This window comes from Macaca nemestrina, chromosome 9 (genome assembly GCF_043159975.1).
Source record: "Macaca nemestrina isolate mMacNem1 chromosome 9, mMacNem.hap1, whole genome shotgun sequence".
NCBI classification, from domain to species: Eukaryota; Metazoa; Chordata; class Mammalia; order Primates; family Cercopithecidae; genus Macaca; species Macaca nemestrina.
The window spans coordinates 106938180-106954562 of record NC_092133.1 but is presented as its reverse complement, the minus strand read 5'-3'; the positions used below and the strand labels follow the sequence as shown (position 1 = coordinate 106954562).

Here is a 16383-nt window from a genome sequence, read left to right as displayed (position 1 = left end):
CTCACTCCTGTAATCCTAGCACTTTGGGAGGCCAAGGTAGATGGATTGCTTGAGCTCAGGAGTTTGAGACCAGCCCGACTAACATGGTGAAATCTGTCTCTACTAAATATGAAAAATTAGCGGGGCGATGTGGCCCCTTGCCTATAATCCCAGCTACTTGGGAGGCTGAGGTAGGAGAATTGCTTGAATTGCATTGAGCTGAGATCACACCACTGCACTCCAGCCTGGGTGACTGAGACTCTGTCTCAAAAAAAAAAAAAAAAAGAAAAGTTTGGTAATATTTCAGGAAAGCATACAGAAGGGGTAAAAGTTTGCCAGGTGAAGAGTCAGGAGGATGATATTTAGTAGAAGAATCTAGTATAACCAGATTGTGTGTTTGGCAGCAGGAACATCTGCAGGAACACCTGATGAGGGTGCACCTTTGGCGGAAAGAACACCTGCCACAGCTGAAAGCTTGGTGGAAAAAACACCTGACGAGGCCGCACCCTTGGTGGAGGGAACACCTGCCACAGCTGAAAGCTTGGTGGAAAAATCACCTGACGAGGCCGCACCCTTGGTGGAGGCAACACCTGACACAGCTGAAAGCTTGGTGGAAAAAACACCTGACGAGGCCGCACCCTTGGTGGAGGCAACACCTGACACAGCTGAAAGCTTGGTGGAAAAAACACCTGATGAGGCTGCACCCTTGGTGGAGGGAACACCTGACAAAATTCAATGTTTGGGGAAAGCGACATCTGGAAAGTTGGAACAGTTAGCAGAAGAAACACCTAGAAAAATTACGAGGCCTGCAAAAGAAACATATGGGCAATTTATATGTCCAGTAACAGGAAGACTTAGGAAGATCGCATGGGAGAAAAAGCCAAGACCTGTAAAGACTGAACGCGTGGCAGTAGTAACATCTAATAAAACTAAAGTTTTGGAAAAAGGAACATCTAAGATGATTGCATGTCCTACAAAAGAAACATCTACAAAAGCAAGTACCAATGGTAAGATGCTTGAGCGAACTTTGTAAGGTTTATTGGCACTTCGGGTTCCCTAGTGAAAAAAGTGTGATGTGGGAGTAGTTGGGAATGACTTGAATATCTTTTTTTTTATTATTATTATTATACTTTAAGTTCTAGGGTACATGTGCATAACGTGCAGGTTTGTTACATATGTATACTTGTGCCATGTTGCTGTGCTGCACCCATCAACTCGTCAGCACTCATCAACTCGTCATTTACATCAGGTATAACTCCCAGTGCAATCCCTCCCCCCCTCCCCATAATAGGCCCGGTGTGTCATGTTCCCCTTCCCGAGTTCAAGTGATCTCATTGTTAGTTCCCACCTATGAGTGAGAACCTGAGGTGTTTGGTTTTCTGTTCTTGCGATAGTTTGCTGAGAATGATGATTTCCAGCTGCATCCATGTCCCTACAAAGGACACAAACTCATCCTTTTTTATGGCTGCATAGTATTCCATGTTGTATATGTGCCACATTTTCTTAATCCAGTCTGTCACTAATGGACATTTGGGTTGATTCCAAGTCTTTGCAATTGTGAATAGTGCCGCAATGAACATACATGTGCATGTATCTTTATAGTAGCATGATTTATAATCCTTTGGGTGAATGCTCGTCATCACTGGCCATCAGAGAAATGCAAATCAAAACCACAATGAGATACCATCTCACACCAGTTAGAATGGCAATCATTAAAAAGTCAGGAAACAACAGGTGCTGGAGAGGATGTGGAGAAATAGGAACACTTGTACACTGTTGGTGGGATTGTAAACTAGTTCAACCATTATGGAAAACAGTACGACGATTCCTCAAGGATCTAGAACTAGAAGCACCATATGACCCAGCCATCCCATTACTGGGTATATACCGGTGACTTGAATATCTAAATAAGGCAAGCTTAGGCTACACTTTTTAATAGTATAGGAATTAAGTAGCTCTTATTCTGTAGGCCCTGGAAAAATTCTCACAGTTTTTCTGGCTATAAATACTAGATGAACTAATGAAAAATGGCTAAAACCATAGGAACTAAAGTTGTTTTGGTGGTACAGGGATATCATAGAATCTCACTTTCTGGTTTTTGTTTTGTTTTGTTTTGTTTTTTGTGAGACAGAATCTCAAACTGTCACCTGAGTTGGAGTGCAATAGCGCAAGCAATCTCGGCTGACTACAACCTCCGCCTCATGGCTTCATGCGATTATCCTACCTCAGCCTCCCAAGTAGCTAGGATCACAGGTGCCTGCCACCACACCTGGATAATTTTTTTGTATTTTTAGTAGAGATGGGGTTTCACTATATTGGCCAGACTCAAACTTGTGACCTGCTGATATGCCCACCTTGGCCTCCAAAAGTGCTGGGAATTCAAGTGTGAGCCACTGTGCCCAGCTGGGATCCCACTTTTGGTTGGTTAATTAGCAACAGCTCCAGTAATCATGCTCTCTCAAGACAATATTTAAAAGCTGGAAGGGTTGCTTTTGTTCACATGTTTCTTTTAAAGAGGGAGAAAACTTGGAAGCTTGCAGTAATCTTCCTGTAACATTTTATTGGCTGGATTATACCACATGCTTATATCTAAACCAGTCACTAGGAAAGCAAATGTAATTACTGTGATTAGCTTAGAATAATAATTTCTCTTTTTGAGATGGGATTGGGGTAATGGAATACTGAGTATCTAAAGAAACTTGTGTTTCTGCAGCAAGAAAGAATAAATAATGTCTATGCGTAGGAAGTCAGCAATGTTTTCTGCAGGGATTCATTGAAAAAGTTTGAGCAGGGGAGTCACAAGATTCGATTTGAGTATCAGGGCATACTGGATATGGTATAAGGCAGAGATTGGCAAACTTTTCCTGTAAAGTGTCAGATAGGGAATATGTTAGGCTGCTGGGCACGGTGGCTCAAGCCTGTAATCCCAGCACTTTGGGAGGCTGAGGCACGTGGATCATGAAGTCAGGAGTTCGAGAACAGCCTGGACAACATGTTGAAACACCGTCTCTACTAAAAATACAAAAAGTAGCCAGGCATGGTGGTGTGCGCCTGTAATCCCAGCTACTTGGGAGGCTGAGGCAGGAGAATCACTTGAGCCCAGGAGGCAGAGGTTTCAGGGAGCTGAGATCCCACCACTACACTCTAGCCTGGGTGACAGAGCAATATTCCATCTCAAAAAAAAAAAAAAAAAATGCTAGGCCATGTGGTCTCTATAACAGCTATCGAAGTCTGTATTGTAGGGTGAAAGCAGTCATAGATAATGTATGAGCAAATAGGCAAGATTGTACTCCAATAAAACTTTGTATAGAAAACTGTTTGGTAAGCTGAATTTGGCCTGCGGCCTATAGTTTGCTGGCCCTTCATACAGAAGAAAGACGGAGGGTAATTACATAAAAAGATTTAAAGATGAAGCTTTTGTAGTAGTTCATGCTATAGTCCTTTTTTTTTTTTTTTTTTTTTGTCACCAATCTGTGGCCTAGTATCAATCTATTATGAAAGTTTGACCCATTCAGGGTAAAAAGAATCAAGTTCAGAAGCTCAATTTACACATTTAAACATGTAGGTCTTTCTTTGTCATTATTTTACTTTGATTTCTTTTACTGAATTTTTTTAACTTAAAAAATACAATAGTAATTGGTAGAGTTTCTTTTTCCCTGTGAAAGCCATCAGTTAAGGGGCCATGTCTAACTAGGAAATTTGAGTGAATTCACTTCAGATGCGTTTAGAATATTTCTGTTATATATTCGTTTTCTGCCTCATGGTGCTCAGTATTCCTTGGGTCTTGCATGGACCTTGATTTAATTCTATGAAATGTGGGAAATTTAGGTTACTTAAGGCAATCATTTTTCCTATAAATTTGTAATGTTTCTCCAAGGAGGCACAAGTTGATTGTGAAGATATTGTTGCATTAAGGAAAGACTATCTCATTGTAATTAAAGCAGTTTTTAGTTTATATGCAGTACAAGTTCTTTAAGCTTATTTATCTAAAACCTATACACACCAAATATACTGTCATGGCATATTGAAATTTAAAAGGGTTGGATATATATTTTGCTAATATCAAAAAGTTAGTATTTTGCAGACTCTTATTTATTGATAAATAATTTTTTTTGAAGAACTATGTAATAAAGATTGCTTAGTCAATAAAACTAAGTAATAGTAAAAAACAAAAACTTAGAAAGTAATGAGAGATGATAGGTAATTAAAGTTACCTGAGTGAATAGCAAATCTCTGACATAGTGTGTTTCACGGGAGAAGAGGATATGACTTTTGTGAAGAAATAATTAATACAAACTAATCAAATTTTTATTTTATTTGGATTCTAATGAGTATAAAGTTGATTTTTAGATTTTAAGATTGCAACTCTAACCAATTGACTATAGAAGTGGTGGTGGTTATCCACCGATAGAATATACAGGCTACAGAAGAAAGTCCACAGATTCATGAATGAAAATAGATTTGTATATGTTTTAAAATTTTATAATAAGAAATGTTCTCATGAATGTGTCTGTGATTAACCTTTTATAGATCAGAGGTTCCCAACAGAATCCAAACAAGAGGAAGATGAAGAAAATTCTTGTGATTCTGAGGTACTGTGTATTATTGATGTTATTATTCTGTAAGAATATTAATACTGAGTGATGTGAAAATATAAAGTCAGAGGCTTTGACTTGGTTTTCTTACCACTGCATATGCTCAGAAGAAATTCTGATTTTTCTAAAAACATTCTTGGCTGGGCGTGATAACTCATGCCTGTAATCCCAACACTTTGGGAGGCCCGAGTTGGGAGGATCACCTGAGGTCAGGAGTTCGAGACCAGCCTGGCTAATATGGTGAAGCCCTGTCTATACTAAAAATACAAAATTAGTTGGGTGTGGTGGCACACACCTCTAATCCCAGCTACTTGGGAAGCTGAGGCAGGAGAATCACTTGAACCTGGGAGATGGCTGTTGCAGTGAGCTGAGATCGTGCCATTGCTCTCAGATCAGGCCATTGTACTCCAGTCTGGGTGATAGAGTGAGACTCTGTCTCCAAAAAAAGAAATATTTAAATGTCTATGTGCTAAGTAGACTACTGCTTGGTAGTGAAATTCTGATAATTTTCAGAATTAGTTTCAGACAACTGTGTAGTATAGTGTAAAAAATAAGGCTTAGAATTCACAAGTAATTCACATGAGTTCTGAGGTGAAATTTGACCAAAAGCTAAAGAATTACTCTGAGTCTACCTTTGGGCAAATATATGATTCGGTGGTATATCTAGACATACAAAAGTTCTAATTGGATTCATAGAAAACCAGTTTAAGCTGTGGCTTTGTACAACTTGAAACATGAAAAGATAATGCTTTGGATTTGAAATTATTGACATATCTGTATTGTCCAGTATAGACCTGAAGGAACATTTCAGGAGAAAACAATGCATAAAGAATAGGAAACCAGTGGGACTATAATAACAATTTGTTCGAGTGTTTTAAAAAGTAGAAATTATTTTTACAAATAGACCTCTTTGAGTCTGTTTGTGGTAGCCATGCTTATGCAACATAAGTACCAAATAATAATGATGTAGTCCAAGGTCACAACTGTGGAAAGACACAGGAAGTGACTGACCTCTTAGATCCAAGCCCCTGCTGCACAGTGGTAACAGAAATGAGATGTCAATAGACAAGTTGACTTTATCTAATTTGTCCATAGACAAAAAAAAGACTTTCTAATACTTGTCTCCTGTCATTTAAACATAAGATACATATAAGTTTTCCTTAGTACTTTTTCATTTTATTCAAGTACTTTTTCTATCAGCAGACATTTTATCAAAAACATTTTGATTATTTTAACTCCCCGTTTACCTAAATAGAGCGACTTCTACAATGCTCTGAGTATACTTTATATGACTTATTCTTAACATTGTCTTCATGCCATGCATCATTTTTAACACTAAGTAATTCTATAATCATGAGTATTTTCAATGTTTAATACAGTATGTATTTGCAGCAGCACTCCTCTGGAGGGGGCACTGATGCAGGGAGTCTGTCCCTTGCAGACCTCTGACTTGGTGACAGATGAATAAAGTACATTGACACACAGATATTCTGCTCTGTCAGTCCAGCTGAGGGTGTCCAAGTGGCTTACAGACTTCCTGCTGAGTTCTGTAAACAGTTGCCACTATGGCCCTGATCAGCTAGTCAGACTCACAATTATTCAGTAAGATTAATTAACAAAAGCTTGAGTCAACACCATTAGAGGGTGATTGACATTGTGGACTTCTCGAGTAAAAAGCCCTTAAGCACCTGTGGTACATCAAAAGTTAGTCTTAAGATTATATGAGTAAACAAGCTAGCTAGGTAAACTACTCTGCCTTCCTTTATGATTACTTTAATTTGTTTAAAGGTAAAGATCAAGTTGCCTTCAACCATATATATTACCAAAGTTATACAAACTTCTCGGCCTTTCAAGAAGATTTGTGTCTATTTATATAACTATCTCTATCTAATATTTTTCCCACCAGCCTGATTGAACCCCAACATGTGTTATTTCAGGTAGCAAGTGTTGTACTTTGTTTGATGTGCCTTCTTGATTTTTGGTGAGGAAGATAAAGTAAGATATTTTCAAGTGAGCTACTTTTTGAAATATACAGATGAGTGAAAAGTTTTGTCAATGTTGCTTACTCTTCATGCTCAGTAACCAAGTCAATAGCCACATGAAGATAACAGATAAACTTTGATCTAGATATAGCATGTGTGAGGTTTTCTATCAAAATGTTGTGATTTTCAATATGTGCCTATCCTTAAATCAAATTGCCTTTGAAATCAGAAATTGAGTTTAAAAAATATTTTAATTAGGAATTTTGATGCTTCTTTTGATTTTAAATTCAAAATTATCTGTTGATACTACTTTTAACAGAGTCCCTTTGAGAGTTCTACAAAAGTTCAAGTGTATATACCTGAGTCTATTGATCAAAGTGTAATGAAGCATGTAAATAGAGAAGTAGAAGGTAAGAACCATTTTTTATTTGAAAAGTCATTTAACCATATGTTTGTCTAAATGCATGAAGAAAGATATATGCTCATAGTCAGATAAAATTACCCACTAAATACATAACATTGAAAAGAGATGAGTAAAATGATGATAAGTTGTATATATTTTCAGGTTTTGGCAATAGGATATATATAGAGTACACAAAACGAACTGAATTATTTTTTGAAACCAAGATACTCTAAGAAGTGAGGAAAGTCTGGAAATAAGTAAGAGAAAAGGAGTAAAAAGGGAATGAAGACTAAGGAAGACAGAGAGAGTACAGGGAGTTCATGAAGGAATAAGAAGCAGGTTTATATAATGGAGGTGGCACAATAAAACACTTTTTTAAGAAAAGATAGATCATGGTTAGAAAGATGGCAGGAATATAAAATGATCCTCCAGTACCAAAACTTATCAGAAAATTATAGCTCTGCTTCTTGTTCCTTCATGAACTCCCTGTACTCTCTGTCTTCCTTAGTCTTCATTCCCTTTTATAGTCCTTTTCTCTTCCTTATTTTCTGACTTTCCTCACTTCTTAGAATATCTTGGTCTCACTAGGTTTCGCTATTACAATCACTCATGACAAATATATATTTAGTTGATGTTATCTATTCAAATGAAATATATTTGAAAGTAAGAACATTGGCTTTATTTTTAAGAAAATGAGTTGTTTTGGCCAGGTGCGGTGGCTTATGCCTGTAATCCCAACACTTTGGGAGGGTGAGGTGGGCGGATCATGAGGTCAGCAAATCGAGACCATCCTAGCTAATATGGTGAAACCCCATGTCTACTAAAAGTACAAAAAATTAGCCAGGTGTGGTGGCAGGTGCCTGTAGTTCCAGCTACTCGGGAGGCTGAGGCAGGAGAATAGCCTGAACCCGGGAGCTGGAGCTTGCAGTGAGCCGAGATCGCGCCACTGCACTGCAGCCTGGGTGACAAAACGAGATTCTGTCTCAAAAAAAAAAAAAAAAAAAAAAAAATGAGTTGTTTTGATAAAATTGCCATTGCACAAAAATTTATTATAGACTAACGATACACAAAATCAGATGATTTATAGGAACTAAAAATATACTGAATTTATACTTGAATAATAAGATTGCTTTTTAAAATAAATACTGTGGTGACTTAACAATATAAAAGTTATTTATGTTTAATATATCTCTTGCAGTTAATTTATATATAAATATGTCAATATTGAAAGCTTATTGTAAATTATTTCCATGATGAGTTTTATACATCTTCTTGCATGAATGGATCAAGAAGCATTCAGATGGATACACTAGAGGATACAGAAATGTGGGCATATGATTACACCATATGGTTATGGAAAACAATGAATGTTTATATTTAGTATAATGACCTAAGTATTTATCCCAGCTGATCAATTCATGGCACTTCACTGATGAGATGTCAATTCTAAATTCAACTGAACTCTCATCGTAACTATATACCTTTCCAAAGATAGGTCACATTAAAGAACATGATGAATAGAATAATATAAATGATTCTAATGTGTTTCTTTTAGTATATGGTGTAGCATTCCATGTTCAGCTTTGACATTTATTTTCTTATATCAACCCTTTTTACACGTGAAACACAATCTCGCTTTTGAAGTCTTAACTGCATGATCTGTGAAACCTATATTTATATTTTCTTCAGTGTATTTCTGTCATGTGAGTATCCTAAAGAAAGAAACCAAAAGAAAAGCTCCCTAAACCTAAAGAAATCATTCTCAAAGCTGAGCAAGAGGACTCAATTAGATACTGTCATTGCATTCATTTGTGGTTGGTTTTGTCATATTTACTTATGATTGATAATAAATCTCTTTTGCTTTTTAGAGTTTCCTGAAAAGCCCTCTGACTTTAAGGTATTGAATTTTATAATTTCATTTTGAATGACTTATTAACTACGTATTTTGTGAAGTATACATTCTTTATTAATCATTTTGCTTCCGAACCCATTTAGCCTGCTTTTGACATGCAAAACTCTGTTCCAAATGAAGCCTTCGAATGGAAGAATGAACAAACGTTGAGACCGGGTAAATTTTTCAATTTAACTATGAAAAGAGGAATATTTCAATATTGGATATTTTGATAGTCTTTCTATCCCTAATGCTTTATTTTTTTCAACTTTGATGAAAAGACTTGATCTAAATAATGGCAATACTGATATTTATGTTTGAAAAACTGATATTACAAGAACAGTAATTTTCAATAGTATTTTTTAAAAAATGTTGCCTTAATCTCAGTTGTTTCTACTTTTGTATCCTGAAACTGTAATGTTTTCTATTTTGAATTTGTATTAAAGATTTAAGAAGGTGAATTTTGAAACTCTACTTTTTTTTTTTTTTTTTTTTTTTTAGTTCTTCTAAGCTTAATTCAAATTCCACAGTTTACTTTGGGGAACATTTATTTTACTGATATAACAATTGTGTTTTAACATTAATTACCTCATTTCAGTGTTGTCACTTTGAGAATCCTAAGAAAATCAGTAACTCTGATTACTGAACTCTTTGTGTGTGTGTGTCTGTGTGGGTGCCTGTGTGTGTCTGTTTTTGTGTGTGGTACCTTTACCTTGTAAAGATGAGGAAAATAATTAATCATTTCTTTATGAATATTTGATAAACACACTTTTTCATATAACTGTGATTCTGAAGCATTTGGCTTTAGAGTCTTTTTACACAACTACCATTTATTGCCTAGAAGTAACCAGTATTCTAAACCAGTTTTGAAAACTATTCTTATGCATGTTTAAACATTTTACAACACGTGTACGTGGTCATATTTAATATGTAGTTTTTTTTCAACTTCCAATGCGTACATGGTTGTACAGTGTAATGTTCAGCAATGTTCTTTTTTGATCAGCATTATAATTTTTAGAGACATCCATAATGGACACAATTAACTGTGTTTTTTAATATTAGGTTCTTTATAAAATTCCATTGTATGACTGCACCATAGTTAATTACACAATTTCATGCTGATTAATAATAAATAAAAATGAAAACATGCAGATTTCAGAGTCTTTAAGTTCGTTTTATCTTTTTTTTAGTTATTAGAAATTAAAACTAAAATATTTAAAGTATTTCCTTGTGCAATCATACATTCCACTAACCATTCGAACTGTGACCCACAGATTATTGGAGCTATGGTATTACAACATGTTAGATCTGAAATGATCCAGGGTACACTTCTAAACATGAGTGAAAATGGTGACTTCCCAAAGTATGATTCGAGTTTGTTGGACCCTCTGCATGAAATGTGAACTTTAGGGATGCTGAGATCAGAAGTTAAATTTGCTTTTTAAAACCAGATATACACTTCATGGATGTCAAATGATAAACGTATCCTTAATGATGAAACGGTCTTACATTTTAGTTTTGCATGTTTGCTTTTTGCTTTAACCTGACTTAAATAGTTAAATATTTAAAACACAGGAATGCATTTTAAGTATTTATGTTTTTGGAGACAGTCTCACTCTGTTGCCCAGGCTGGAGTGTAATGGCATGATCTCGGCTCACTACCACCTCCGCCTCCTGCACTCAAGCAATTCTCCTGCCTCAGCCTCCCTAGTACACATACTCATTTGTAAACCAGTCACTAGAAATGCAAATGTTTTTACTGTGATTAGCTTAGAATAATGGTTTCTCATTTTGTAGATGAGATGGGGGTAATGGAATAATAAATATATGAATATACTTGTGTTTCTGTAGCAAGAAAGAGTAAATAATGGCTATGTATAGGAAGCCAGCAATATTTTCTGCAGAGATGCATTGGAAATGTTTGAGTAGGGGAGTCACAAGATTAGATTAAGTATCAGGGCATTCTGGTCATGGTATAAACCAGAGATTGGCAAACCTTTCCTGTAAAGGGCCAAATAGGAAATATGTTAGGTGATGTGGTCCCTATCACAGCTTTTCAACTCTACCATTGTAGGATGAAAGCAGTCATAGATAATGTGTGAGGAAATAGGCATGACTGTATTCCAATAAAACTTTGTCTAAAAACCATTTGGTAAGCTGAATTTGGAATTCCATAACCATGAATTCCTTGAGACAAAGGTCTCGAGTCAACACCACTAGAGGGTAATTAACACTGCTGACCCCCCAGTACAAAGCAATCATGCACCTTCGGATGATCAAAGTTTGGTCTTAGGACCATATGAGTAAACAAGCTATTTAGATAAACTCCTCCACATTCCCTAGTTATTTGCTCCATTGCTGTCCACTCACAGTAAAGAGGATTAGGCTGCTTTCAGCCAAATCATTTACTGAAGTTGTGCAAACCCCTAACCACGGCCTTCCAAGAAGGTTTGTGTCTATTTCCTGTAACTATCTTTATAAATATTTTTCTAATCACTTTTTCTGATCCCTGACAAGTAGGGTTTCTTTTTCCCTGTGAAAGCCATCAGTTAAGGGGCCATTTCTGACTAGGAAATATAAATATAAAATAAGTTTGTATTTCCAGTGGCAATGGAAAGATTAAGCAAAGGCAGAAAATAGGTACAGTTAATATGATTTACTGATTATTGAGTTTAAAAAGCTAGGGGACAGAAAAAAATCTCAGGTCATTCATAAGTTTCCACATTGTGCATTAGCATTTACAATGCTCATGGGGAAGGAGTAGGAAACTGTCAGGTCAACAGAGAAGTGCAAACAGTCATGGAACAGACCAAAGTTTTCTTTACATATTGAGCTTAATGAAACATTTATGTGGGATATTTTCAATAAGTAATTGGATTATAGGTGTTTCTAGCTGGAGATAGTACTATGGTTGGAGATGCAGGCCTAGAATAATTTTATTACAATTATTAGGCAAAGCCATAGATCTCAATGAGCTTATCCATTATGCAGAAGATGTAGAATAAGAAGAAAGCCATTGACAAAACCCTGGGACTATCAGCATTTTACAGAGTCAAAGGACTTGGTAAAGGTGACTGAGCAGTGGCTAATGAAAAGTAGGAGAGCTGTCAGAGAAAGTGATGTTGCAAATTTCTTTTAAATGTGAGAATTTCATGAGATTACTGAAAAGTCAATTGGATTTAACTTACAAGTTTTTCAGTGGTAATCTGTTCAAAAGAATTCTTTTAGAATTCTTAAGTGTACTATTGATGTGGTTAATGTTTCTGGTGTCCAAGAAGAAATTTCCCATGATCCTACCTAACTTTTTGTAACTGAAGCAGCCAACATACACAGGGTCTGGAAAATTGTCTAGACTGGAGAGTACATGTGCCAGCATTTTTCCAGAATTGTCAAAAGCTAAGGGTCATGTGTGAGGAAAAGTGCTGTTTTTTTATGTGTTTCTTGTGGAGAGTGGAGATCTGTGTTGTCTCTCTCTCTCTCTGTCTCTCTCTCTCTCTCTCTCACACACACACACACACACATACACACATGCACAGTACAGTAATTCACCCTTATCCACAGGGGATATTTTCTAAGATACCCAGTGAATGTCTGAAACTGTGGATAGTATGGAACCTTATACATTCATATTTTTTCTATACATGCATATTTCTAATAAAGTTTAATTCATAAATTAGGCACAGAGATTAACAATAACTCATAATAAAATAAAACAATAACAATATATTATAATCAAAGTTAAGTGAATGTGGTCTCTCAAAGTGTCTTGTATTGTACTCACCCTTCTCACTCATATGATAATTGTGAGATGATATAATGCCTATGTGATGAGATGAAGTCAGGAGAATGAGGTAGGAGTTGTCATGTGGTGTTAGGCTACTAATTATTTCTGGCTATCTGACTACACATCAGAAGGAGGATCATCTGCTTCATGTGACCCTGGATCATTGAGCCATGATGGTGTTGATGGTTGGGATTCAGGAACAGACCATTTTGATGACTAATGGGCAGATAGCATATACAAAAGGATGATTCATGACCTGGGTGAGATGGAACAGGGTGTCTTAATATTTCATCATATTCCTTAGAATGACACACTATTAAAGACTTATGACTTGTATATTTCTGGAATCCCCCATTTAATATTTTGGCCTACAGTTGGCCACAAGTAGCTGAAGTCACAGAAATCCAAACCTTCAATATTATATTGTGAAGTATATGTTTGGTCTTCCACACTGTTTTGTGGCATACAACTCATAAAATGTTTAGAATCTCCAAAGTGATGTCTTTGTATGCTAATAATTGAGTGATAACTGACAGTCCCTAGATAGCTTCAGGAAAGGAGCTTGTCACAAAAAATAACAAGGCATGATTAGAGTGTTGGGACTTTCAGCCCCACCCCTAAACCTCCTAGGAGGTGACAGGAGCTGAAGATAAGGTCAATTACCAGTGGCTGCAGATTTTTTCATTCATGCCTGTGTAATAAAGCTTTCTTAAGAACCCAGAATGACCAGAATCAGAGACCTTCCAGAAAGCTGAATGTATGGAAGTATTTGGAGGCTGATGTGCCCTGGGAGGGCATGGAAGTTCCATGCCCCTTCCCCCATAACTTGCCATATGCATCTATTCATGTGTCTCCTTTGTGATACCCTTTATAATAAACTGGTAAATGTGTTTCCCTTCATCTTTGGGGCACTCTAGCATGTTAATCAAACCCAAAGAGGGAGTCTTGAGAACCCCAACTTGAAATCAGCTGGTTAGAAGTTTCAGAGACACAGATTTGCAATTGGTATGGGAGGGCAGTCTTGTGAGACTGAGCCTTCAACCTGTGGAATCTGAGACTATTTCTAGACAGATAGTGTTGGAATTGAATAGAGGACAACCAGCTGGTTTCTGCTACAGAATTGATTGCCTACTTGTTGGTAGCGAAAATCCTCCAAACATTTGGTCACAGAAGTCTTCTGTTTTGATGTTTGTGGTGTGAGAGCAGAGGGAAATCATGTGTGTGTGTTTCTTTCTATAAGTAGAGCAGATCAAGAGAGACTACTGTATCCTCTGTTCTAACTGCTCCGAGTTCATTTGTCTAGAAATTATACTTTCTAAGGTTGACACTGTCCACTTATACTAATTCTGCTAATAATACAATTTTCTGTCAGTCTTATAGGATTCTGTTTGTATTATGGCTATTGTACACTGTAGTTCACTTTTAGATATCAAATTGTGCTAAATTCGATTTTTCCTCTCATTTGAGAACTATAAAGGAGGGGAAATAATAGTTCTTAATGCATCAATTTTCTACCAGTAGTATACTTAATAATAATTTTACTATAGTCTTAATGTATTGTCCCAAAGGAATGCTGTATATCAAATTATCTCAGTCTTTATAACAAAGCATCTGAGTATTATGCTTTTTTATACAATATCTGGATCATGCATGAAAGTGTGCATGATTCTTTTAAATTAAGTTAAAGTATCATGATGTCTCCCAGGCTACTTTCAGACTCCTGGGCTCCTTCGGTGATCCTCCTGCCTCACCTTCCCAAGTAGCTGGGATTACAGGCATGTGCCATCATGCCCTTTTATGTTTTTAATATTCTGTATTTTCTATCTATATTTGTTGATTTAATGTATTTTACTTTTTCTCTTTAATAGTGCATGTGAGTTCTGTAGAGTCTATATTCAGGTAAGACTTTATGGTTTTTTAAAACGTATATTTTAACTCAGAAAATATAGAGGAAAGAAATCACTATCTGTTGAGTATTCTACTCTGGGCTAGACAACATATTATATGCTTAATATTTATCATCTCACATAGTCATCACACAGCTTTGGAAAACATCTGTGCTACTATCACCTACTTTGTATTAGTCAGTCAAATGTGGTTCAGAGAGGTTGATTAATCGGTCTATGATTTCATAGCTAAAAAGTAACTGACCCTTGAGTTTGCCATCAGCCTACCTTGCTCCCAAATCCCTTCTCTTGCCCCTCAGCACAGATTGATGGATACCTGTGCATCATTAGGATCAAGGTCCAGGTTGAGATGGGATGAATTAACAAAGTCACATTTTGTCATATGTTAACCCTTTTTAGAGATTTCCCTTAGAACACTGGTTAATCCAAGACTTTGTTCTAACATGTTTAAGAGCTAAAGAGGTATACCAGTACCTTGTTTTTATCATCAAAGTTTTTAGAGCAGATCTGACTTAGCTGTGGTGACAAGACATAGGTTTTTGTTTCATAAGCAAGACCAGGTAAATCCTATAGATGAATTATTTTACTCTTATTGGAGAATATCTATGTAGAAATATGTTAATCATATTTAGAGGCTATTTCTTATAGATTTCTCGGTTTACTGACTTCCCAGCTTAGTTTTTCTTCAAAGCAGTACCCTGCCTAGTTGCATGAACTCTTCGTTTTTTTTGCTAGAGTCTTTTTTTCTTCTTCCATGACTTTTCTATGATCTTTTCCTGATTACTGTCTTCTCTGGTTTCCTTGGTGTTCTTTTCTTCTATTATTTTATTGCTTTCTACCAGCCCCATTTTTCTATAGGTAAAATTAAAAGTACATGGAATTTTAGGATTTTAAGGACTCTTGGAGACTAATCAAAATACTTTCATATTTCAACCTGTATTTAATATCCTGGAAAAATGGTTGTTCAGATGGAGAGTCTGAAACTCAAAGTGACCTATTTAAATATAGGAGGTAACAAGTAATATTTAAACTCATTTCAAAGCCCATTACTCTTGTTTTTATATCACCATGTAAGTGAGTGTTTGAATAATAGAAAGGAAGAGGAAATGGGTCTAATTAAACAAATTGAAAAGGATAAGAATGAAATTAGCTGGAGAACTCAGTGGAAGTAGGTAACAAGGGAATTAGCAGGGAAAGGCCAAGTCTGAAGAGAAATAATCCCAGGATTGGTAGGAGTAAGGGTTTTACCAAAGAGATCAGAATGTTGGATCTTATGACAAGTTTGATGAAGATAAATTAGAACAAACACAGTAGATATTGGGAGTTATCTAGAAAGGTATATTAAATATGGTACAAAAGAAGTCCTGAATAGGTCACTGCTTTTTTGCTTGTTTAATTGGAGGAATGGACAAACTTCAAGATTTCTGTTGAAAGGGTAAAAAAAAAAAAAAAAAAAAAAAAGTCTCTACGATCAGATAGAAATGTGCTATTCTGTTCTTTCACCCCAAATCTCACTGGAGAGGCTTAGAGCCCCTTGAATGCTAGGAGATTGAAGGTTGCTGAATTACACAGATCTGTGGCCCAGGGCAAGTGCCCCTCCCCTTTGCCTCTTTTTCCAAGCCTCTAATGTCCTACCCATGTACATGTAAAGCAGGGGTAAGATTGGCTGGCAAATAAGTCAGGGAGCTTCAGTTGGGTTTTTGGTAACATGCTTATGGGGGAGGTGAATGACTGACTGAGACTCCATTTAGTTGTTTTCCAGGAACAGGTAAATACAGAGCTTCTTGGCTGGTCATTGAATTTATCTTTTCAGTAATCTGTGCTTTGATGAGCTGAATATTT

The 16383-nt window shown here is 36.3% G+C and overlaps 1 protein-coding gene across 1 annotated transcript in view; it reads left to right on the top strand.

Annotated features, from left to right (window-relative positions):
- LOC112426922 (ankyrin repeat domain 30A) overlaps positions 1 to 16383 on the top strand; it is a 133167-nt gene that overhangs the window by 13995 nt on the left and 102789 nt on the right. Inside the window, exons 7-12 of the mRNA XM_071068735.1 lie at positions 384 to 986; positions 4510 to 4571; positions 6876 to 6966; positions 8828 to 8856; positions 8955 to 9027; positions 14503 to 14533. Of these exons, the coding sequence (XP_070924836.1) occupies positions 384 to 986; positions 4510 to 4571; positions 6876 to 6966; positions 8828 to 8856; positions 8955 to 9027; positions 14503 to 14533 (889 nt within the window). The remainder of the gene's footprint in view (positions 1 to 383; positions 987 to 4509; positions 4572 to 6875; positions 6967 to 8827; positions 8857 to 8954; positions 9028 to 14502; positions 14534 to 16383) is intronic.